The 25,207-nt window shown below is 39.9% G+C and overlaps 1 protein-coding gene across 1 annotated transcript in view; it reads right to left on the bottom strand.

Moving 5' to 3' along the window:
• Window positions 1-1,287: 1,287 nt before the first annotated feature.
• The window catches only part of VMP1 (vacuole membrane protein 1), a 99,902-nt gene continuing 75,982 nt past the window's right edge, over window positions 1,288-25,207 (bottom strand). The window contains exons 10-12 of the mRNA XM_084861747.1: window positions 24,078-24,139; window positions 4,582-4,684; window positions 1,288-3,600 (exon numbers count right to left, since the gene is read on the bottom strand). Coding sequence (XP_084717873.1) covers window positions 3,457-3,600; window positions 4,582-4,684; window positions 24,078-24,139 — 309 coding nt within the window. The 3' untranslated portion in view covers window positions 1,288-3,456. The remainder of the gene's footprint in view (window positions 3,601-4,581; window positions 4,685-24,077; window positions 24,140-25,207) is intronic.

Here is a 25,207-nt window from a genome sequence, read left to right as displayed (position 1 = left end):
GCCCCTGACACCAATGACTCAGCTGCTTCTAGAATTTTCAAGTACATTGTGTGCTTTCTTGTTGCCTTCGGCAATAAAGGAACAAAACACGTCGGATGCCAGCCGGGTGCAGCATCTCGTGTGCCGTGTGCTGTGGGAGGCGGAAAAGCTCTGATCAGTGCGAGTGAGGGATGGGAGTTACTTGGCTTTAAAACATGGCTGTTCAGCTCCTGATTAATGTGCTCCTTTTGTGAGCACATCAGTAACTAATTACTAAGGAATAAACAGATTTCTGTGTTTTTCTAGCAGAGATGAGACTTTGAGGCCTCTCGAGGAAGATCTCGCCTGCCACCGGGCCAAATGTTAAAAAACCCTGTTTAAAACCGATTTACACCCATGGAATCTGGCTACTCTAGGTGGAGTTTCGAACAAGGAACTAAAAGCTGGTTACTCCCCCCCAGCCCCCCAACTTCCAGACTTATTACTTAAAAGGCGGGAGGGTTAGAAAAGTTATTTTCGATGATTTCACAGTATATTTGTGTATTGGTGCTTTGTACTTTATCTGGGCTAGCTGGGGGCCTATTTTCAGATTTTAAAAGGTTTTTGTCTTGTTAATAAAGTCATCAGTTCACTAATTTGTGTTTTTCTCTTTAATCTGTACCCTGGATTTAACTTCTTTAGACAGAGTATATCTACTCCAAAACAAGGGTGCATGTACTGAAAACATTTAAAAAAGTTTTTGGAGTAAGTGGAATGTTGTAAAATTCTTGCATGTGTATCAAATACTACCTTTGATAAATTAAAAATTGGGGACAGACATTTATGGCAGTATTTCACATTTTATCCAATTTAATCCTTCAGTCAACCTGACTACCTACATATTTCTAAATAGATGAAATCTAGGCCGAGTTAAAAACTTAAAGTAGGCGAGTCTCACGCTGTCCCATGGAAGCTGCAGGGACAGCACGTGGCTGAGCTTGTTTGTCCAGGAGCACCTGCTGCTACAGACACGGAATTAGCCAGTGTGTTCCAGAAACTTCCCCAGCGCCTCTTTTCCTGGATTTCTAGAGAATGGGAAGAGTGGCCGTTACAGAAATGAAAGTAAAACTCTCCCCTGCTTTCAAGCCCCACAGCCCGGAGGCTGTTCTCAGAGAATCAGAAACCACGCGTGTGGCTTGGAGGGTGAGCTGATGCGCGGCATCGGGTTGTGCTGTACTCCTGGTCAGTCACCGGGCTGAGAAGCAATTTCACAGGACAGATATTTAAGGCATAAAACGAGGCTTAAACAAAACAGAGATGGAATCAGAATTCCCAGGCCCTTTTTCTTTATTTGCAGTAATATCAAACATCCATTTACAACGTTTCTGGTCTCTCACCAGCTGGAACGAACTGGGTATGTCTCTGGGATCATGTAGCTGCTGGCATCCACTTTTGATCTAAGAAAGGAACAGACACGCACAGACACAGGGCCAGCAGGACCCTCGGGGGCGCCACACCTGAGCACACAGTGAGGAGAGCAGAGTGAACCACCGGTCACCCTTACGTCAGGCCCTCAGCCTAAGACACCACATTTCTCTAACACCCTTCCCTGAAATAAACCTACCGGTAAAGCCCAAAGGGTTAGTTAGTACAAGTGGCACCACTCACATTTGTTTTCCTCTTTTCTCTTTAGACAAACACAAAGATGTAGGAAACAGATGAAACACAACCAGAAGCTGACTCAGAACCTTATACTAACCCTGAAGAGTCTAAACATGATTTTAATGTGAATCTGCTTAAAATAAAGCCTTCGGGCACTGCTCTTTAAGTAAGGCAAAAGTCACACTGCCAGGAGTCCCTGGATGGAAAAAAAATGATCAATAACCTTTTCAAAACCCACAGGCAGGCGGCTCAGGCTTTTACTGAGCTGTGGTCATGGAGACGATCCCAATTTCCCCACGAAATCCTTCCGACTATGCAATACCATGGCATAAAAGACTCAAAGTGCCACTGAACGTAAGGACAGAGGTTTTTGTTTTTTATCGTTCACCATGATCTTGGGTGATGTCTGAATGGGAACATTTGATATGGATGGTCAGATGAAAGATACCAAAATGTCAGACAGCCCATCGACTGCTGTTGCCATGCGATTCAACAGTCAACATCAGTCTGATAAGCTACCCGACAAGGTGGTACGGCCATGGAGATGTCACGACGGGAGCAAGACAAGCAGACAGGCAGGCAGGATCGGATCAAGCAAACCAGGCCCTCTGGCCTGTGGAGATTCAAACCCAATTCTATTCTCAACGTACCGCCAGCACCCATCCTCCTGAAGGAAGAAAGTGAAGTGGTTTACTTCCCTCAAGCAAAACAAAACGACCAAGTTCAACTTGAAACATCCCGAAAGAAAAACACATAAGCACAAAACTGAAAAGGACAATAAAATCAAGTTACACATAAAAGAAAATTTCTGGTAAAACAGAGTACATTCTGAGCTAAAATGAACACCCGAGAAAAGTGTAGTTTTGTTTTTTTTTTTACGAGATATTTCTCTCTCCCGTGTTGACCTGCATACAACCCTCTCTACTGCTTTCACAATCCAAGAAATCCGCTCATGACATCGTCCTCCGGCACCGTCTCACGGGGTACAGCTAGCTGTCCAATTCCAGCAACAAAAATGGGTGCTGTCTCTTTCCACGCAAACAAACGAAGGCTTAAGAAATGATGGTTGTGGGTGGATTTGGCAAGGCTGCCATTCAGCTGGTAGAAGCTACTAGGAAGTAAAAAAATCAAAACGCTCAAGAAAACAAACACAATTTTGGAATGATCAAAGAGGTCTTTATAAAGATTTTTTCACGACTTCATTCTAAATATACAGAATAAAAAATGGTGTCGGCTTATCCGTGAGACACCAACCAGATTTTCCTTACACTGTCTCAAAATTTTAAAGATCAATTTCCCAACGGGGTGTGCGACGCATCAGAAAACGGCTCTTTTGGGAGGTGGGAGGGGAAGGGCTGGGCAGGATGGCATATTAAATTGTACCATGATAGACATGCAAGACTGTTATTTCATCTAATATTTATATACATTTTGATGATTTAGAAAAACAAAGCAGTCATTTGTGACAAGCTTAAAAAGCTTGACATAGTTAACATACTTAGAACTTTTTTCGTGGTGTCTGGAATTCTTTAACTGTACTACGTGGGCCTTTTGAAAGTAACAAATAGAAGGCCCGTTTCTGTTAAGTTTGCTGCTGAACATCCCAATCCACCCTCATAAAACACAACTTGAATTGAATCGAGGGTGGACACCTTACCTTAACACACAAAGGAAAAGTATGTCAGTGCAAAATACGGACTAAACTGTTTTCAGGGGGGAAAAAAGTTAAATTGAAACAGGACGGAAAAGGGAAGTTTTTTTTTTCCTGGTTTTGAGTCCTCCCAATTAAGGCAGAACCCAGCCATTCTAGCTCCTGCCGTTAAAAACGTTTCCTGCTTATTTAGTTTTCTCCTCTGACTTTATCCGCTGCTGGATCCTTTTGGCATAACTCTGTGCCATGGAGTTAATGATGGACAGGATGAAGTAACACACCATGGCAATCACCAGCTTCTCGAACATCCAGGACAACCAGTTTTCTCCCTGCGGGAAGAAGCGCAGAGTAAGCACAGGAGACACTTCATCATCTCAGCAGTAACACGGGGGTCATCTGCAATGTTTTAGGAAGAATAATGAGACCGTGGGAGCCTACAGCCTAGAAACTCTAAACAATTAAAGATGAAAAGCCTCATCCCTGCTGCCCTGAAATGAGACATGTGGGCCCTTTATAAGATGTCACTCTGGTGGCTATAAAATCCACGTTGATGCAAATGGTTCAGAACGGGCGGCTGTGAGGCCATCCCTCCTCCCATCCTACATAGGAACGAAGTCTGCAGACACTTGTACAGGGCTGTGCCAAAAGAGTTATATATTCTTGTTCCAGGATTGGGAGCAGCTTTTAAAACATAAATGTTATCAATTTCTGAAATCATATTCGGTCAACTGAGGGCAGCACAGGGCCGCATAAAGAGTCTTAAAAACCAATCAACCAAACCACCTAAACAACCCCGCTCTGCTTCCTTCAAGTTTCCCACCGGGGGGGCTGCTGCTCACTCACCTCTTCCAGTCGTTTCCCTATGTCACAGCACTACTCACAGAGACGGCTTAGTTTAAATTAAAGGTTTTATGTTCAGGCAGAGCCTCGGTTTATTAAAAAATGATTACTTTCCCACCTCTGAAAAGAAAAATAGTGCAAAAACGAAGGGAGACGCTCCGGTGACCTCAGTTTTGTTAAGCTCTGAATGTCAACGTTTAAGTCCATTCAGAAAGTATACTTGCTAATAAATAATTTGAGATCAAGGCAATAACTCATTCTACATAACAGATCTACTATTCTCCAGTAGCCCTGCCCTTGACTTTGGGAGATGTACAAAACAGAAGTTCCATGTTCTGATTTGGACAAATTTCCCAGTCGAGTCCTTGGAGCCTCAGGTCTGGAGGGAAAGCCTCCCTCCGCTTGTGCCTGAGCAGTGAGCCCGAGAGTGCGATGCCAGCCGGCAGGGGGGAGGGGGAGCGGGGTCTCACCTGCGGGGTGCCCATCTCACTTCTGTGGTGGAGCTTCTGCCGCTGGGCCTCCAGGTACTCCTGGAATGGCTTCTGCAGAGACGGACCTATGCCGGGGACAGCACTGGAGCGGGGACAACACCCCAAGGAAAAAGGTACATTTGGGAAGAAAAGAAGGAAAAATGTTAAGGAAAAATCCACTCACCGCCTGGATTCAAAAAGCAGGGATTGGTAGAAAGAAAAAAGAAAAAAAAGAAAAACTATCAGCAGAGCTGGTGAGGTCCTGAGAACTCTTTACCAGCCCCATAAAGGAGAAAATTCTCTCCACCAACAAGCCCGGGAGGGAGCAGGAGCGCAGCTCCTGGCTTCCAGCAGCAGAGTCCATCCTCAGAGTGAGGCCAGCTCGGGAGGCTGCTCACTGGTGTGGCACAAAGAATGAAATGAATGACTTCTGAGAAGTCCCACATTTATCACCACCAGTTCCTGTAAGAACTGGTTTGAACCGATTAATAAGGAAATGACTTATGCTTGTGTCATCCCCAGTTGAAGAAGAAAACGCCCGCCCTCTCTCGGACTCGTCCCATCTTCTCAGAGGGGCGGTGCTTTCCCAATCCAAGTCCTTATTCGGACAATCTGTGCGTCATCCCGGCCCAAAAAGAATCTGGGAGGCGCCTCCCACAGTCAGAAGTCAGTGATTAACAGAGAACAAAGAGGGAACTCTGAACCTTGAGTCACTCCCTGGTTTGTGGGAGCCGGTTTGCACATTACTAACAGCTCGTTCTCCGAGGGCCGGGACCGGGATCGCTGATAACTCCGTGTTCCCGGAGCTCCCGCCCCCGGCGGAGGGGAGGGGGCAGTGCCGTCAGACCGGTTTGGTGGCTGTGACCGCGGACTCCCGTTTTAGAAATGCTTGCAGGCGCGTTTTAAAATGGTAACTTGGGGCAACTTAGAAAACCAAACAGCTCTGTTTTCTGCCCCTTTATTTTCCCGTCGGTCTTACAGGCTAAAAGGTAATCGCACCCACTCCCTCTCCCGGGCCAGCAAAAGGCATCTCAACACGTGCCTGAGGCGCTCCCCTTTCAGCAACTATTCGTTTAGCTCCACCTAGTTTCTAGAACAATCCAGTTGCTGCTTTCTGTAATAAAAAGCAGAGGAATAAAGGAAGATAATTTTGTTGTTGTTATGTTTACCAGAAGCTAACAAATATTTAACTCCTGGCTGACACCTTTCTTCAATCCTTTTAATTATAAACCACCAAACACTTAATGAAGTCCTTATTTGTGTCCAACACTGTAATTGGTGCTCAGGGGTGGGGGGCCAGGCCAGGGGGAGAGGTAGTCCATGCCCACAAGAGACTTAAAGTCATTATGGGGATTCCACACACACACACACACACCCCCCGATTTGGGAAGAAAAGAATTTACAAATCAATACTTAATTTTTTGGGCACAGAGGCACATTCCAAAGGAACTGGAAGGAGAGGGTTGGGGGGGGTGCCGGGGGAGGGTAAACGAACCCTGAAAGGACAGATGCGGCAGCGGCGGCGGCTGCGCTGGTTAGCCAGGAGACCCGCTCTGGGGTGGGGAAGGGCGAAGTCTCCTAGCCTGCAGTCCATCTCTCTCACTGGCTTTAAAAGCTGAGTTTATTGGGTGACACTGGTTACTAAAGTCACATAGGCTGAAGGGATCTGACTCCATACCACAGCATCTGTGTGTTGTATCATGTGTCCACTCATTGCTTTCCAGTGGCCTTGCACTGTGGGATACACCGGCAGAGCTGAGTCTGAGCTATGTTCCTCTCAGTTATCACTGCTGATTCTGACTAGAAGGGGCAACGATAGTCCTTACAAACTTTCTCTTCAGAAGAGAGGTTTTCCTTGGGTAATTCTTCCTATAATGCATACGGGAATGCAAATACCTCACCATGTACACTTGAAACAAACCACATGACTATAAAAGAGAACAATTCTAGTGAAATACACAAAGACTGGCTTTGAGGACTGCAGATTTACAAGACATTTCCTTCAGATATCGAATCATTCACACCTAATACCTATGTCATTATTTTAAATACCCAAGGATAGCATAGTCAAGCCATTAATTTTTTTAAATGTGAAAAAACCTCTTTCATTTAGAAAGGCTGAAATGATTGTATGCTAATTTATTAAAAGGCTAGGTGTATAAGAAATGGCTTGAAAATTCCCTTTTTGATGCCCACCAGGTGCTGGATTCCATTACGTGTGTCTTTTTTACAAAATTATTTTTAGTACGCCCTTATTGATCTTAGAGAGAGAGAGAGGGGAGAGGGACAGAGAGATAGAAACATCAATTGCCTCCTTATCCCCCCACCTCCCTCCCACACACACTGGGCATGTGCCCTGACCAGGAATCCAACCTATGACCTCTTGGTTCACAGGTCAACACTCAACCACTGAGCCACATTGGCTGGGCCATTACGTGTGCCTTGGTCTTCCTTCAGACCTTTACCTTCAGAATGGAAGTGAGCACAAATATGGTTTTCAATTTTTAAAAAAAACGTATTTTATTGATTTTTTTATAGAGAGAAAGGGCAAGGGATAGAGAGTTTGAAACATCGATGGGAGAGAAACATCGATCAGCAGCTTCCTGCACACCCCCTACTGGGGAAGTGCCTGCAACCAAGGTACATGCCCTTGACTGGAATCGAACCCGGGACCTTTCAGTCTGAAGGCCAATGCTCTATCCACTGAATTAAACCAGTTAGGGCAATATGGTTTACAATTTGCCTCAAATCATACTTGAGCTCCAGAGTCAAGTAATTATTTACAGAGAAAATTAAGAACCAAGACCCAAATGCTATTTGTTTTTGTTTCTGAGGAAAATGAGGGAGGGCCTGGAAATTATTCTAAATCCCCTTCGAAAGAGTTTGAAAAGATAGCCGAAACCGGTTTGGCTCAGTGGATAGAGCGTCAGTCTGCGGACCAAAGGGTCCCGGGTTCGATTCTGGTCAAGGGCATGTACCTTGATTGCGGGCACATCCCCAGTAGGAGGTGTGCAGGAGGCAGCTGATCGATGATTCTCTCTCATCGATGTTTCTAACTCTCTATCCCTCTCTCTTCTTCTCTGTAAAAAAATCAATAAAATATATTTTTAAAAAAAGAGTTTGAAAAGATAAACGATTTTCCATTGGAAATCCGCTTTAGCTGATGGAGAATACATGTCTTTATATATTTATAACTTTCAAAGAATTATCCTGGGGCGGTGGGGGGGGGGGGGAAACTATGTTGGGCTGGCGCTGAGATGAATTTCTCCAGTTGCCATGGCATTACAGTGCTTTGGAGAGGTGCTGGTGGTGGGGTGGGAGCTGCAGTTTCTCATAAGAGACTAGGAAAATAGTTAAAAATAGAGAAATTAGAAGTTTTCATTGCAACATATTAATCAACATTATCATGAACAGATACCACATGATCTGAATAAAATTAAAAAAAAGTTAACATATTTTGGTTTTAAGTGTTATATAAACAATTATCAGGTTCCTCTTAATTCATTTTATATATTAATCAAAATTTTAGTTTTATTTTCACTTCTCTATCTCTACAAACCATGGCATAGAGCAGATGCCTCAGCTTATACAAAGCACTCTTATACTAGAGTTTTCTTAACACTACAACTATTTTTGTAATGGACTAGACAAAAAATGAAACCACAGCTGTCACTATTAGCATGCATTTAAGACAAATATTAATGCCAGACTACAGCTTCATCTTTCCAGTTATAGTCAAGCAGCAGACAAAAGTGAGAGTCCGTTCTGACATTGAAGGTTAAAGGTTGGTTTAAGGCATGTACGGGAGTGGGGCGTGGGGCGGCAGCTGGAGGAGTGACTTGCACGGCAGGTGGGCGGTTTGTGTAGCTGGCTTAGGAAATAGCTTAAATGCCACTCTCAAAAGCCGTTACTCAGAGACCCTGTGCACCTGGCTGGGAGCTCTCCTCTCAGCCCACAGCGAGCGGGGAAGTCCTTTGTGTGCTGAGTAAATTCAAAGTTCTTACAGTTTTGTGATTAGGAAGAATATATAATAGAAGGAGAAGCAACACACAGACCTATTTCACAGTCAACTGTTGGACTAAAATGTGCTTCACTTAGCCTTGTAAATAGCCAATTTCTCTCTGAGAGGAAGCTGTAAATAAAATAAAAAGAAAAGAAACACTAAAATCGATCTCATCTGCTTATTCTTGCTGTAAACCTTCAACATGGTGGGTAGAAAAGCTATATGATACTAAGATCTTGGAAATTTATATTCCTGGCACACACGTTTTTCAGCTAATATTAACTCATTAAAAACAATTTCCAACAAATTAATCTGATGGCAGTTTTTGAACTTTTGTTATGGATTTTAATAAAGGAAAAGTAAAATAAAACCAAAAAACAAAGAATGAAAAAACGAATAAAATGCAAAGGCCCAGGACAAAAGAAAAGGAGAAAACCACAGAAGTCCAAGCCATCCAGCGCTCGGAAGTGGTTTCGTGGGAACAATATTTTGCTGTGTCTTACATCCCTAAGGATGTGCTACAACAGAAACAAGACAAACTTCTTCACGAAATTCTGTCAAGGGCCCTGACTGAATATGCAAACAAAAGCTATTAATTTTGCAGTTTTTTTTTTAAATATATATTTTATTGATTTTGTACAGAGAGGAAGGGAGAGAGATAAGAGAGCTAGAAACATCGATGAGAGAGAGAGTCATCGACCAGCTGCCTCTTGCACACCCCCTACTGGGGATATGCCCGCAACCAAGGTACATGCCCTTGACTGGAATCGAACCCGGGACCTTTCAGTCCCCAAGCCGACGCTCTATCCATTGAGCCAAACCGGTCTCAGCTAATTTTGCAGTTTTTAATACATATGTGACTCTGCTTCTGGAAATCACTTATCCGATAAGAAATCTATATATTTTTTAAAAAAAATATATATTTTTATTGATTTCAGAGAGGAAGGGAGAGGGAGAGAGATAGAAGGAATATATCAGTGAAGAGAGAGAATCATTGATCAGCTGCCTCCTGCACACCCCACACTGGGGATCAAGCCCAAATTCTGGCATCTGCCCTGACTGGGAATTGAACCACGACCTCCTAGTTCATAGGTTGATGCTCAACCACTGAGCCACACCAGCTGGACAGAAATCTGTATTTTTAATTCTCCCCATATCGATCCATTAGGAAGGTCTACATTATTCTCTGTACCCATAAAACTCAGAAAACCTTCCAGAGGAAGATCACAATCGGCAGAAGCTGCCTGGAGAGTGAGTGGTGTGATTACTCTAGTTTTTCCACAAAGCTTAAGCTTTCATTTGTTGGTCAATTCTAAGCACACACCCATTCCAAAAATTCATTATTCCTCCTGTTTTCAAGAGACTCCTTTCAAATTGTGTAACTCTCAAACTGGTTAACCAGATATACTAGTGAGCAACACACCACGTGATTTACTTTGCATCTCTTTTCATCGTAGAGATAGCCGTCACATTGGAACCTGCTATTGGGAGACTGAAATTTTCCTGACCCTGAGTCTGACTGTGTGGATTTTTCCAGCCAGGTGTGTATTTTGTTACTATGTGTCATTGTAAAACTGGGCACAGTGCTTAATAACACAGAAATAAGGTGATCTTAAAAAACTGATTTGTCTTATGGTTTAGCTCTCTTTACATGGGGCCTATATAAAAGTTAAGCAGTTGAAATGCCTAAGAGAATTAAATGGGAATTAATAAAGTAAATTTTTATTTAGTACAGGCTTTGTTCCTTTCTTACCACTTTTTTGAAGCTTTTAGCATGAATGTGATCATGTACGTTTCACTGGCTTTCCAGAAAACATGCTGTCTGATATGGGTTCCCAGTAAGGCTGTAGGGTAATGAGCCTTTATCTTTCTTAGAAGAAAGCGTGGGCACCATGGTTTACCTTTGGTTCACTGTGACGTACTTTGAGGCTAACTTATGTAACACACCTCTGGTGATGAATCATATTGTCTAGGCTAGGGTAGCGATTTTCACAGGTGTGCTGCAAGAATTTTTAAAACATGCAATACATGACCAGTCAAGTCAGGGGAACTGACCTCTTTTAAACCCTTAGATTGTCAAATAAAAAAATGACAAGCAACACAACAATAGCTGTCCAGTGTTAATGAGTCAAAATTATATCTATTTTTTGGTTGTTATTAATCCTCACTGGAAGACATTTTCCCATTGATATTTAGAGAGAGACAAGAGAGAGGGAGGGACCCGAAGCCGGTTTGGCTAAGTGGTAGAGCGTCGGTCTGCGGACTGAGGGGTCCCAGGTTCGATTCCGGTCAAGGGCATGTGCATTGGTTGTGGGCACATCCCCTGCTGGGGGTGTGCAGAAGGCAGCTGGTCGATGTTTCTCTCTCATCGACGTTTCTAGCTCTCTATCTCTCTCCCTTCCTTCTCTGTAAAAAATCAATAAAATATATTAAAAAAAAAAAAAAAAAAAAAGGGGAGAGAGAGAGGGAGGGAGGAAGAGAAGGAGATAGATCGATGTGAGAGAGGCACATGGGCTGGTTGCCTCTGGTTGCCTCCCACGTGTACCCCGACTGACTGGGCTGGGGTTTGAGCCTGCAACTGAAGTATGTGCCCTTGATGGGAATTGAACCTGGGACCCTTCAGTCCAAAGGTCAACACTCCAGCCACTGAAAAAAAAAAACAGAACATATTTTTTTTGGTGTGCTGCAGAATTTTAGTAATTAGTCTATATGTGCCATGAGATAAAAAAAAGGTTGAAAATCGATGGACTCAGGTGTGATTAAACCTTTGAAAACTTAAAACAATGAGAAAATGCTTTTAGAATAAGATTCAAGGCAGGAATAGTATAAGAAGGAAGGAAGGAGAGGATTTATTCAGTTCTCGTGCTGCTGTAATTCAGAAGCGTAACATGGACCACCGGTGATGACTGGTACTTTTTGGTAGTGGCTTTTAATGGCAAAGAAGGCTAGATCGATGGTCTAAAAAGTGTTTTTTTTAAAATTAAAAAAATATATTTTATTGATTTTTTTACAGAGAGGAAGGGAGAGAGTTAGAAACATTGATGCGAGAGAAACATTGATCAGCTGCCTCCTGCACACCCTCTATTGGGGATGTGCCCCTAACCAAGGTACATGCCCTTGACCGGAATCGAACCTAGGACCTTTCAGTCCACAGGCTGACGCTCTATCCACTGAGCCAAACTGGTTTCGGCTTAAAAATGTGTTTTTGTTTTTTAAAAAATATATATTTTATTGATTTTTCACAGAGAGGAAGGGAGAGAGATAGAGAGCTAGAAACGTCGATGAGAGAGAAACATCGACCAGCTGCCTCTTGCACACCCCCTACCGGGGATGTGCCCACAACCAAGGTTGACCGGAATTAAACCTGGGACCCTTCAGTCCACAGGCTGAAGCTCTATCCACTGAGCCAAACCGGTTTCGGCTTAAAATGTTTTTGATGTATGTATATAATACTTATGTTACTTAAGTAAAGTACACAAAAACAAATTTAAAATATACAATAAAGTTGAAAAAATCTTAAATTATCACTTTTAAAAAAAATTATTGAATTTATTGGGTTGATATTGGTTAATAAAATTATATAGGTTTCAGGTGTACAATTCTATAATGCATCATCTCTCTATATTTTTTGTTGTTTTGTTTTTAAAAATACTTTTTTTTAAAAATTGATTTCAGACAGGAAGGGAGAGATAGAAACATCAATGATGAGAGAGAATCATTGATCAGCTACCTCCTGCAAGGTCTCTACTGGGGAATGAGCCTGCAATCCAGGCATATGCCCTTGAACAGAATTGAACCCGGGATCCTTCAGTCCGAAGGCTGACGCTCTATGCGCCAAACCAGTTAGGGCACTTTCCAGATTCTTAAAGGCTCTCTTCATAGTTCCTATTAGAAGAATGAGTGAAAAAGAGACAGGTAGTTCACATCTTTGTAGAAATATGTATTTTATTTCCTCTAATATGTTACCTAACAATCTTGCATTGAGTTGGTCTTCTAATTAAGCCTTAAAATATTTTTTACCTTTTGGGAGCAAAGTGTAGACACACCAGCCAGGGCTAAATATTACATTAAATGTATTGCTAATTATGATTTCCTTGATTGACTGAGGATTGTTATAGTCTATTAAAACATCAAATTTACCCTCTGACTCCAGAAAAATCTTCTGTCGAGATTTGGCTCAGGAGCACAGAAGGAGAGCCCTAAATAAAAAAAGCCAACAGATGACTCTTCTCCTAAAGAGACTAAACGGTACAATTATGGTGCCTCTACGATGTACTTTTAGGGATGAAATAAAAATCCCCTTCTCTTCCCACCCCCACTACATCTTTTGTATAAAAGGGGCAATGACAGTTTGGCAGAACTTCCGCAACATGATGGACTAGAAATTTTCTTTCTTGATAACAGTCTTATAAATAATTCTGTTTTCAGAAATGTACACATTTTAGTCAATACAGAGTTAAATTTTTCTCCCTACCCCTTTAGGCAGTGATCTAAACAGGCTTAACGGTTAGTATTTTAATGAGTTGTCATTTCCTGTCTGATAGAGATTCTCAGAGTATTTAACCACCAGTTTCCCTGGGGCCCAACCAATACTAGGGTTCTCTTCATGGTGACTCAGAATGGCTCTCAGCCTCCTGGCCGGGCTCAACAATGACAGACTGCCCTGAAAACGAAACTTCCCTCCTCAGGTAGAATGCTCTGGAGAGAGGGGAGGGGGAATTTATGGTGCAATCTGAAGAAGCCAAAGGCCATCAGGCTGATTTCCATGAATGATTATAGCCTTTTAGTCCTCAGAGATTAGAGAAAGAAAACAGGAAAAAAAGAGAAACAAACTGATATCTAATAAACCCAGGATTATGACAAGTAAATGGACTGGTGCTACCTGAAAATCAACTTATATTTAACCTAGTAAAAATGGGATCCAATACTCCTTTGTGATTTGAATGAAAGAGTTATTAATTTCTCCATTTAATTGAATGGGGAATTTCAATTTTTGAGGCTGATAATAAAAATTGGTAACTGGTGTATTCTACTTGCATTTGGATCTGAAATGTGGTAGCCCGCCCAAACCAAGTTCCTTTACATTTCAGGATCTTGCCTCAATAAAATAAATTCAGAATAAAACCTATGCAATAAATGAACCTCCGGCTTTCTCATCTGAGTTTGGGTTGATAGCCTCCAGCACCATTTAAAATACGTTGTGATTCAACTTCAGGATTTGGAATGAAAACGTCTTGAATTTCATTCACATCTGTGCCCCTTTCAAATGATTAAAACCTCTTTTGTACTCAAGTTAGTCCATTGTGTGCTAAAGTAGTATTATAAACACATGACACCTTCCCTTTCTTAGTGCCTGTGCAGAAGGAAGACCACTGCTTTACAGAGAAACATCAGGTGTATCGTTGTTACTGCCTTACAACATATTCCTGTTACAGGCATCTTTCAAAAAAAGGATTTGTAATTGTCTTCTGTAAGAGTCAGGATGAAGGGAAGACCTCCTTATAATTAGCAGCTACTCTGTGAAATATGCTATCATTAAAGGGAAACTTTTGGAAACAAAACCTCATTTTGGAATTTAGACTTCAGCAAGAGACAAGCAGGCATTTATGTTAATGAATGAGGCCACAGCTAGAGGAGTGGTCTAGAACTGTGGTCGGCAAACTGTGGCTTGTGAGTCACATGCGGCTCTTTGGCCCCTTGAGTGTGGCTCTTCCACAAAATACCACGGCCTGGGCGAGTCTATTTTGAACAAGTGGCGTTAGAAGAAGTTTAAATTTAAAAAATTTGGCTCTCAAAAGAAATGTCAATCGTTGTACTGTTGATATTTGGCTCTGTTGACTAATGAGTTTGCCGACCACTGAGCTAGAAGAATCAAGTAAAAGTGATTGGTTGTCAATACAAAATGTGTTAAAATATCAGACAAAATAAACTTTAAAACAAAGGCTATAACAAGAGACAAAGAAAGATCCAGCAATTCTATTGTACTTCGGGGTACTTTTCTGAAGAAAATGAAACACAAATTTAAAAAGATATATGCTAGCAGTCAGCAGCTGTGTATCACTGCAGGATGCCCAGGACCAAATCAGAGAGGGTTAGATCTGCATCACCACCATTTGCCCACCATCCAGAACTGAAATAGCATTGCTGACATGTACACGTAAGGAACTGTTTGACATTGAAATTGGCTCTCAAAAGAACTGTTGGCCCAGAAAGAAACTTACTACAGACTGATTCATATGCCTTTCAGCATAAAGATTATAGCTTGTCTCATTTTTGATTCTTATAAGTATATTTCCAGTAGGACATGATCTCACTCATCTGGGGGAAATGGTGAACAACATAGACTGATGAACAAGAACAGACCCAGAGATGAGCCATGGGTCAGGTCAGACTGTTGGACCTCAAAGGGAGGGTGGGGATAAAAGGGAGAGATCAACCAAAGGACTTGTGTGCACACATATGAGCCTAACCAGTGGTCAAAGACAATAGGAGGGTGAGGAAATGAATGGGGAGGGGTGGAGGATTGGAATGGGGGGTTGAGGACAAATATGTGATACGTTAATCAATAAAGAAATTAAAAAAAAAATATATGCACCTCTATGTTCACTGAAGTATTTACAATAGCCAAGATATGGAAGCACCTTAGGTGTTATTCAATAGGTGAATGGATAAAAGAGAAGCGAATACATACATATACATACACATATATATACACATACATATACATATACATATCACACACACATATAAACATAAAGGAATATTACTCTGTCATGAACAAGAATAAAGTATTGCTATTTGTGACAACATGGATAGACCTAGAGGGACTTATGCTAAGTGAAATAGAGAAACAAATACTTTTATAATTTCATTTTTGTGTGGAATCTAAAAAACTAAACAAAAAAACAAACAAAACAAACAGACTCATACACAGAAAAACAGATAGAGGGTTAGGCAGTGGGCTTATGGGCAAAAAGGTGAAGAGGATTATGAGGTACAAACTTATAGCATTACTAAGTTCCTAAAGTACAACATAGGAAATACAGTCAATAATATTACAATAACCTTGTATGGTGACAGATGAATAGTGGATTTTCTGTGGTGATCACTTTGTAAGGTGTATAAATGTGAAATCTCACTGTGTTATACACCTGAAAGGAATAACACTGTATGTCAACTATACTTTGATAAAAAGAGCTTTATATTCCTGGAAAAAAAAAAAATCAACTGATTTTAGTTACAGAAAATGACAGATTAGAGGAAGCATTATATGGTGACAAATCACTCTGTGGCTGGCTGGAAGACCCACTGAATTGTAAGAATAAAATCAGCACCAGGGACTGCTAAAGGCCAAGAATAGTTTGCAGAATTTTAAATTTAAGGTGACATGTCTTTTAGAGCATTCAGAGTGGTGTGATGAGAAGTGGATAAAAAGTGATAGTATTGATTGGAACTCAACGTCATTTAAGAACAATTCAATCATTTCAATTATTATTACTTAGGCTAAAAATCACTATATGTAGTAGATAACTAAGGAAAAAAAAGTAATGAGTTCTGCCCTCAAAGAAATTAATCTAGTAGGATGATGAGAGAAAAAGATATATTTATACCCACAATATAAAACCAGTAGGTTTCTCACTGAAAGTGTCATGAGTAGTAACCAGTTTTAGTTGTGCCAGGAATATACACGAATAAGTGAGAGGAGCGTGGACAGAAAGATTTCATGCTGACTCCCTATTAAATTCACAAAGCAGCCATTTGAAACTGACACTCGTGTCCAAATTTTCTACTTCATGCATATTACTTCTTTCTCTACCTCTGCAACAGTGGGTGCCCACTAAATGCAAATTTCCTACCCACACTCTCCCTTTTAAAAAATGTTTTATTTTATTGTTTAAAAAATGTTTTTATGGATTTCAGAGAGAGGAAGGGAGAAGGTAGAGATAGAAACATCAATCAGCTGCCTCCTGCACACCCTCTAGGGTGATTAAGTCTGTAACCTGGGCATGTGCCCTGACCAGGAACCGAACCACTATCTTCTGGTTCATGGGTTGATGCTCTACCATTGAGCAACACTGGCCGGGGCAACCCTTCTTTTTATTTGTATTTTCCATCTCTAGCTTTTCACTAGTCTTTCCCTCAGCCTATAATACAAAGAGGTCTCTCCTAATAATGAAAGAATGAATTAATGAAGCTAACAAATACTTACAGAACACTTAACTGAGCTTGAGTTTTCAACATTCTACAGAAATGCTCTAATTATGGTTAATAGTAACCTCCTAATACAATGCCAATTTCTCATCTAAACAGTTTAACTTCAGAATTCCACTTTAACCTTTAACTAGACTGCCTCCCAATATCAGCAACATAAATATAGAAGAGTTAAAGTCAAAAGAGAAGAGAAACTATATGAAGAGGACATGAAAAGGGAAGAGTTTTCTACTGTTATGAAACAAAATTCAAGTGAGTAAATTTTAAAGATCTTACTGGTTTTATGCTACAAGGCATGGGTCAGCCAGCATCCCATTGGCAGGCAGAAGGGCGCTCTGCAGAGCTGTGTAAAATGAAAGAAGTCTCTTATAGGCAGGAGGAGGAGAGGACGGGGAAGCTATGAGAAGAGTGTAAGGTCGCCTTCCTTTGGCGGACAGCAGGGTTCCATCAGGCAGGTACCTCACTAGTGCTGACCAGGTAATTACAGATCAACTGGTTTAAGATTCCATTCCTGGGAGAGGGTGAAACTGTAATTAAGTTAGGCATTAAGTCTCAGTTTGTATGGTGAAGTTAACACAAGTGACTCCATTTTAGGTCTGTTGTCCGTTTTTTTGAACAGGACCTAAATCACAGAAGGTTTTCATGCAATCAGTGTGTATAACAATCTCAGCAGCTGGGTCTTAAATGGGGTTCATGTATCCTTTTTCAGTTAACACAAATATTTGTGTTCCACACTCCCATAACTTTTCCTGATTATTCTACAATGATCAAAGTAAAAGAGAATCAAGTACACGAACCATTTTATTATATTTTAAAATGAAAGGACAGATTTTCTTTCTGTAGAGGAAAATGTCCGGGCCAACACAGGTCATTCTGACCACTTGTTACGGAGTGAGGAGCAAGAAACAGCATTAAGATTCAAACATCAATTACTCCCCGTTAAAATGATCTCTCTTGCCACAGGCAAGTCCGACTACGAGGTCAAACATTAAGTTAACTCAGAAGTCGGAGACAGCAAAGAAGAGCATGGAACATTCTGTATCTGGTAACAAGTCCTTGCTTCGGCCACTCCCCTCCGCCCCCCATGCAAGTTCAGTTATTGAGTTATGGAAACTTTCTTGTGTGGCAAAACCGGGGACTCTGTCTTCTAATAAGACACTGGCAACCCGACAATGAGCCAATGTTCTGCATATGGTTTGTTACGGGTCATACCCTTAATGTTATTTTCTGGAAATTCTCATCTCTCTTTAGTGAAAATACCGGACATGTCATCTTAATCACGATTTTAAAAGTTACATTTGGTTCTCTTTAAGAAACATGTCTAGGTCTCTCTCTTAAGAGAAAGTCTACATAAAAATCAGTTTAAATCTTAATGAAAAAAAGAAGACAGCAATAAATATAATGCCTTTGAAACTCTCAGGCTCCCTGGTTCTTGGTTCTGTCCCTAGACTTATTTCAACCCAGGATACCAAGGAGTGAAAAACTCCACTAGGCTTCATCTTTTTTTCAGCCTTCTTTCTGTCCTCCTGCCGAACATACCATAAACCAAAAAGCTTTTTCTCAAGGCTGTTATTTGTATTCTAGCCTCTCTAGGAATATCTAACTGATTCGTTACATCTGTTCAGATTCCCATACCTAACTAGACAAACCCTCTGATTTAGGAATGGATAATACAATACCTTCCCCCAAACCTAATGACACTGGCAATTATTTTCCAGAACTGCCCAAGAAATAAATCAACTAATTATGATTTCTGAGGAGAATCATTTACATTTAAAATTAGAGTAATGTCTGGAACTTCAAATGCATAAAAGAAGCTGTAAAACTGTTATTCTCCAGAGCATCTGAGATTTGTCCCTAGGCATATGTCATCAGTTTGGCTTAAATAAACTCTTATAAAAATTAAATGAGATAAAATTACAGTGAATTTGAAAGTGGGACTTCCATTATCTCTGGGACCTTAGGACCATTGCACAAAGACACGCTGCACTGAAAATACCAGAGGCCAAAAGCATACTTAGGGTATCGTCTTCAGCTGGCCACGCCATAGTCACAGTGAGACCAGGAGCCCTTTGGGGAAGGAATCTTTCTTTCGTCGTCAGTGTAGCATTCAAACCTGTTTAAAATCAATACTAAACCTCACCGCTACACATGTAATTAGTCAACACTAACACTTTCCCTGCCGCCCAGGGGGAGGTGAGTAGCTTTGGCCTGGCAGGCCACAGGCACACCAGTAGTGAGATTTTGCCCAAATTTGGTCCTAGACAAAACTAAGTTATTGTATTTTAACTTATCGAAACTAAAGGTTACCTTGCTTTTATGTCTAATCTCTCTTTGAGTTTCCTTATCCTTCTGTGTTTTCATCAGACCCTTAGGCTCCTTACTAATATGCTCACCTATTTTATGCTAAGAGGTGCTCATATTTGTTCAAAACAGAAAAAAAACATGAAACCATTTGAAGTATCTATCAAGGGAGAATGGATGAATAATTAACCAATGGAACATATAACAATAAGAAAATAACATTAAGCGTAACAATCAAAATAAATAATTTTCAGCAACACACAATGATATTAGCAATATAATAAGTGAAAAGTTCCAAAAGATTATATATGGTATGAACCTCTTTTTATGAATTAAAAAAACCACAAAAATAAACAATTATATAAGTGAATTATTTTTAACCACTCACAGATCATTTCCTTAACAAATGGGAGATAAATACGCCTCATACATGGCTGCAATTAGAAGTAAACAACAACAATAATAATAATTATTATATGTAGAATGCTCAGAGTTTGTTAAAAAATAGTACCTTCAAGAATTATTTATGTAATCTTTGATAAAAACTTTGTCCTGGTTAAAGGCACTTTATGAATCAGAGAAGAAAGAAAAGAAATGGGTACTTTCTTTAAGGAGAAGTAGGCCTTCCCTCAGTCTTTCCTCGGTGTACACACAATAGTCACTTAGTAGTGTATCTTTCCAATCACAGTCAGTAGAAATGTTTGAAAATGAGACTTTGAGAACACAGGTAACATAAAACTTAAGAGGAAAGAGAGTTTATTTTATTTTTAATTTTTATTATATATATTTTTTATTGATTTCAGAGAGGAAGGGAGAGGAAGAGATAGATAGAAACATCACTGATGAGAGAGAATCATTGACTAGCTGCCTCCTGAACACCCCACACCGGGGACTGAGCCCGCAACCCAGGCCTGTGCCCTTGGCCAGAATCGAACCCAACACAGGACCCTTCAATCCGCAGGCTGACGCTCTATCCACTGAGCCAAATCGGCTAGGGCAAGAGGAAAAGCATTTTAAAAATCCACATGTCCCAACATCTACAGGGAACTCATACAAGTTAATAAAAGGAAGATAAACAACCCAATTAAAAAAATGGGCAACGGACCTAAATAGATACTTTTCGAAAAAAGACATAAGGAAGCTCAAGAGACATGAAAACATACTCAAAATCACTAATCATCCGAGAGATGCAAATCAAAACGACAATGCTGTACCATCTCACACTTGTCAGAATAACTATCATCAACAAATCAACAAAACGACAAATGCTGGCAAGAATGCAGAGAAAAAGGAACCCTCGTGCACTGCTGGTGGGAATGCAGACTGGTGCAGCCACTGTGAGAACAATATGGAGCTTCCTCAAAAAACTGAAAATGGAACTCCCATTTGACCTAGTGATCTAGGAATATATCCCAAGAAACTAGAAACACCAATCAAAAAGGATATATGCACCTCTATGTTCATAGCGGTACAATTTACCATAACTAAGATTTGGAAACAGCCTAAGTGCCCATCAGCAGATAAGTGGATTAAAAAACTATAGTATATCTATACAATGAAATACTACACTGTTGTAAAAAAGAAGGAATTCTTACCATTTGCAACAGCATGGATGGAACTGGAGAGCATTATGTTAAGTGAAATAAGCCAGTCAGAGAAAGATAAATATCACATGATCTCACTCTTTATGGAATATAATGAACAAAATAAACTGAAGAGCAAAATCCAGAGATAGAGAAGCATTGATCAGACCATCAAACCTCAGAGGGAAGGTTGGGGAGGGTGGGGGTAAGGGGAAGAGATCAATCAAAGGACTTGTATGCAGTGCATGCATATAAGCCTAACCAAATGGGCACAGACACCAGAGGGGTGAGGGCATGAGTGGGAGGAGGTGGGGGACAATGGTGCGATAAGGACACATATGTAATACCTTAATCAATAAAGAAAAAAAAATTCACATGCCCAACCAAATAACTTATATGCAAAACCGTGGATACAGACAATAGACAATAGTGTGGTGAAGGCCTGAGGGGAGGCAAGTACAGGATGGAGGGGGTCAATGGAGAAAAAAAGGGGGGCATCTGTAATGCTTTCAACAATAAAGATAAAAAATAAAAAATAAAAAACCTGCCTTGAAATGTCAAATCACTGACACGAGTTTATTTTAACTAAACTATACAATATTTTGATATAGAACATTTCACCATTTTGACTGGAAGTTGGAAAGGGTATCAGTAGCCTCCTAAAGTGGAAAAAGAAATTCTACTAAAAAAAACTGCTACTCAACTCATGCTGCTTGAAAGAACAGTGGACACGGAATTAATTAACTGGAAGAGTTCACATTCAAATCTGGATTTGTTTTGTCCAAAGCCTGTGTGTTCTTTTTTTTTTTTTTTTTTTTAAATATATTTTATTGATGTTGTACAGAAAGGAAGGGAGAGAGATAGTTAGAAACATCGATGAGAGAGAGAGTCATCGAACAGCTGCCTCTTGCACACCCCCTACTGGGGATGTGCTCGCAACCAAGGTACATGCCCTTGACCGGAATCGAACCTGGGACCCTTCAGTCCCCAAGCCGACGCTCTATCCACTGAGCCAAACCGGTCTTGGCCTGTGTGTTCTTTTCATCTTCTACTCCACAGCTATCATTACTCTTGAGATTCATTTTTCATTCTTGCTTGCCTTAGTATCTCATCATTTTATTGTAAATTTGAACTGTTGCTGACTTTTTGTCTTTTGATTTTTTCTCTACCACGGCAATTCATCACTTTCTTAATTATGGGTACACAGTTTTAAAATATCCTTAAAAAGGCTATATTCCAAACTTTCCTAGTATAGTTTGATGATTTGTTATACCATTAGTTTTAACAGTGTGAAGACGGAAAACTCATAATCAAAGGAGAATGGTTCTACAGCAAGTTACGGGCGGTATTTTGAGTTCAACTCAACAATGGGTCTAGGGAATTACTTTGACTTGTCTTCCTTCTCTTTTCTGAAATATACAACTAAGCTACTTATTATTTTTTTAACCTCACCCGATATGTGTTTTCCTTGATTTTTAATTTTATTTTTTCCTGTTAATCCTCACTGGAGGATACTTTTCCAATGGGGACTGAACCCACAACCCAGGCATGTGCCCTGCTCGGGAATTGAACCATGACCTCCTTGGTTCATAGGTTGATGCTCAACCACTGAGTCACGAATGACCGGGCAAGATTTTTTTTAAAGTTACTAACTGCAATATGATAATCAGATTAGAAGGGAATGAAACTGGATGTGAGTAGATGAGATAGGGAGCTAACTAATCTAATTCTTTAGAAACTCCAAAGGCTGGGGAAACAAAAGGTGGTAGTGGTGAGGATGTAAAAGGAGCCAAGAAACTTCCTTCTATACATGTTCAGTATGGGAAAAGGAGAAAGGAAGAAGGGAGGGTGCTGTGAGCACAGACACTCCTACAATGTGGGTTTATGTTGTAGTTAGCTAGGTATGTGTCCTTCAGAATTTTCTCAAGGTAGAACACTACTCTCTATGAACAGAGAAAATGCCTTCATAGTATTTAAAACTAAGGAACAAAGGTATTTCTTCTTTCTTTTCTTTTTTAAAAATATATTTTATTGATTTTTTACAGAGAGGAAGAGAGAGGGATAGAGAGAAACATTGATGAGAGAGAAACATCCATCAGCTGCCTCTTGCACACCTCCTACTGGGAATGTGCCCGCAACCCATGTACATGCCCTTGACCGGAATCGAACCTGGAACCTTTCAGTCCGCTCTATCCACTGAGCCAAACCGGTTTCGGCTCCTTCTTTCTTTTTGAATGCGACATACTCTTAAACCACTTTATTTTTAAGGATTCAAGCAACAAAAAAACTGGAGTAATTAAATTTTAATGTACAAGCTACAATCCACATTTATAATCAGAACCAATGACTGGCTCCACTGAGTATATTCTCAAGAATATGTTTTTCCTCAATTTTATATTAAAAACTAAATAGAAAATATTAAAAAAACTTTTGATAAAACATACCACATACAGAAAAGAGAAAATATAATATATCATGTATGGTTTAAAGAATAATAAAACTTAACACTCATGAACTCACCTCAAAGTAGCCATTTTTTTTAAATAGAAGAAATTTTCCTAAATGTTTTGTTTCATAAATGGCTTTTAAGATAAAACTTTATGCTAAAACTACATAAAGGACACTTCACAGTAACACTTTCCCACCATGGGTCAGTAATGCTATTAAGTGAAAGGAAACCTCTCTCCCATAAACACCGAATAAAAATTCACAAATGTAAAGTTTCATTTAATATCCGTCATACTCACATTCCAGTTGACAGCTAATTTGGTTAACCAAACAAAATGAGTTTTTCTTTACTGTTTTAGCAACGTGAACTACCCAAATTTGTAACATTATCATTTAAAGCATATGTTAAAACTAGTCTTATTTCTATACACAGGAAAATAAAAGCTTTGGTTAGAAGCCTTTAAAAATGGCCCAATTTTTCTCTAGTGAAGCAGTAGGTTCAGAACTGAAATATTTTGGTAATATTATGCCATCTTATCATGTCTTACACTACAAAATATTAATATTTTATAGGTTTGTATTTAAATTAAATGCACCTGTGTATCTGGCTAAAAGACATGGCATTGTATTAAAGCATTATTAAACTGTAATGAAACATATGTCTTTAGGTAAAGAGAATTTATTTCTTTAGAGGGGCTACAGTCTCAATCTCCAAAATTTCTTTTAAATCAAGTGCATGACTTACTACATGTTTGGTTTAATCTGAGCCTCGTCCTTCCCTGCTGCAGTTCAAGAAAGTCTTCTCCAATTTAACTAATAATAGGGCAAAAGGTATTTCCTCAAAAAGTGAAGAGCTATCAACAACAATTCTACCCCAATAAAGGCTTTTATACATTTCCTCTAATTCCAACAGTGATACTAATATTAGTCCTTAAAGAATTACTCACCCAATGAAAGCCACCATCTGTTCCACTATGTGTTTGCTGAACGTTATTATAACAAAGATTTTCTGTAAAGAAAACACCAATTTTAATGTTAAAATAGTTATTTAGTATTAATAAAATATTAAATATTTCTCTTATTAAAAAACACCAATATAAACTCACAATTTTGATGAACAGTCTAAAAAAGGTGAGGCGCTGCTCCTAAATGCAATTTTTAAAATTCTTTATAAAAAATACCATTTTCGACCTACTTTGTATTTTAAAGATGTTTTTTCCTAAACACAGTTCTAGTCTTATTAGGATACGTGACCATGTCTGAGGGAAAAATATGAGTCATGAAACCGAAGGCTGGGGAGACATTCCACATGTTTTATGTATCTTAGAATGCTGTATACAACTGAAGTCATGGGTTCCCACATGGCCCCACCACTGAAATGAAAGCTAAATCTAATCCACAGCTTCTTGAAAAGACTGTCCACCCTTCATGGAAACTTTTTATCACGCAAGTTCCATTCTCAGATCCTGAAGGAGCTTGGCTGTTCAGGATCAGGGTACAAACAAAGGCATCAACAGATCAGTGAGATCTGTACCAGACCTGGGTCATTTCAATCTGGTGTTATTGAGACAGTTCCCATTAATTAAAAATGTTGATACCTTACTTCACAAGTAAAGATGCCTTTAGGCCTAATGTGTAATAAATATTTTCAATTCAATAAATGTTACAAAATGTACTTATTATGGATAATATAAGGCATTATTAAGAGATTTTAGGGAACAGAAAGATGATAATACTTCAAGCCCTAAAGACATTTTACCAATTTTTCTATACACAGTAGAAAGATGGTAAGTGCTATGTATAGGTATATGTATATCAAAAGATAAAACTATAAATGCCACTGGTGGTAAAAGCAATGTGATATCGAAGTTCAAAGAAAGGGTCCTAGCAGGCCTGGCTCAGTGGATAGAACGTCAGACTGTAGACCAAAGGGTCTGGGTTCAATTCTGGTAAAGGGTATGTACCTTGGTGGCAGGCTCCTCTCTGTGCTGGGCCCTGGTGGGGGGTGTGCAGGAGGCAACCAATTAATGTGTTTCTCTCACATCGATATTTCTCTCTCTTTCCCTCTCTTCCACTT

Source organism: Pipistrellus hanaki, assembly GCF_964339955.1.
Source record: "Pipistrellus hanaki genome assembly, chromosome: 16".
In the NCBI taxonomy this organism is placed as follows: Eukaryota; Metazoa; Chordata; class Mammalia; order Chiroptera; family Vespertilionidae; genus Pipistrellus; species Pipistrellus hanaki.
The sequence above is the reverse complement of the archived record's forward strand: the minus strand, read 5'-3'. Positions and strand labels throughout refer to the sequence as shown.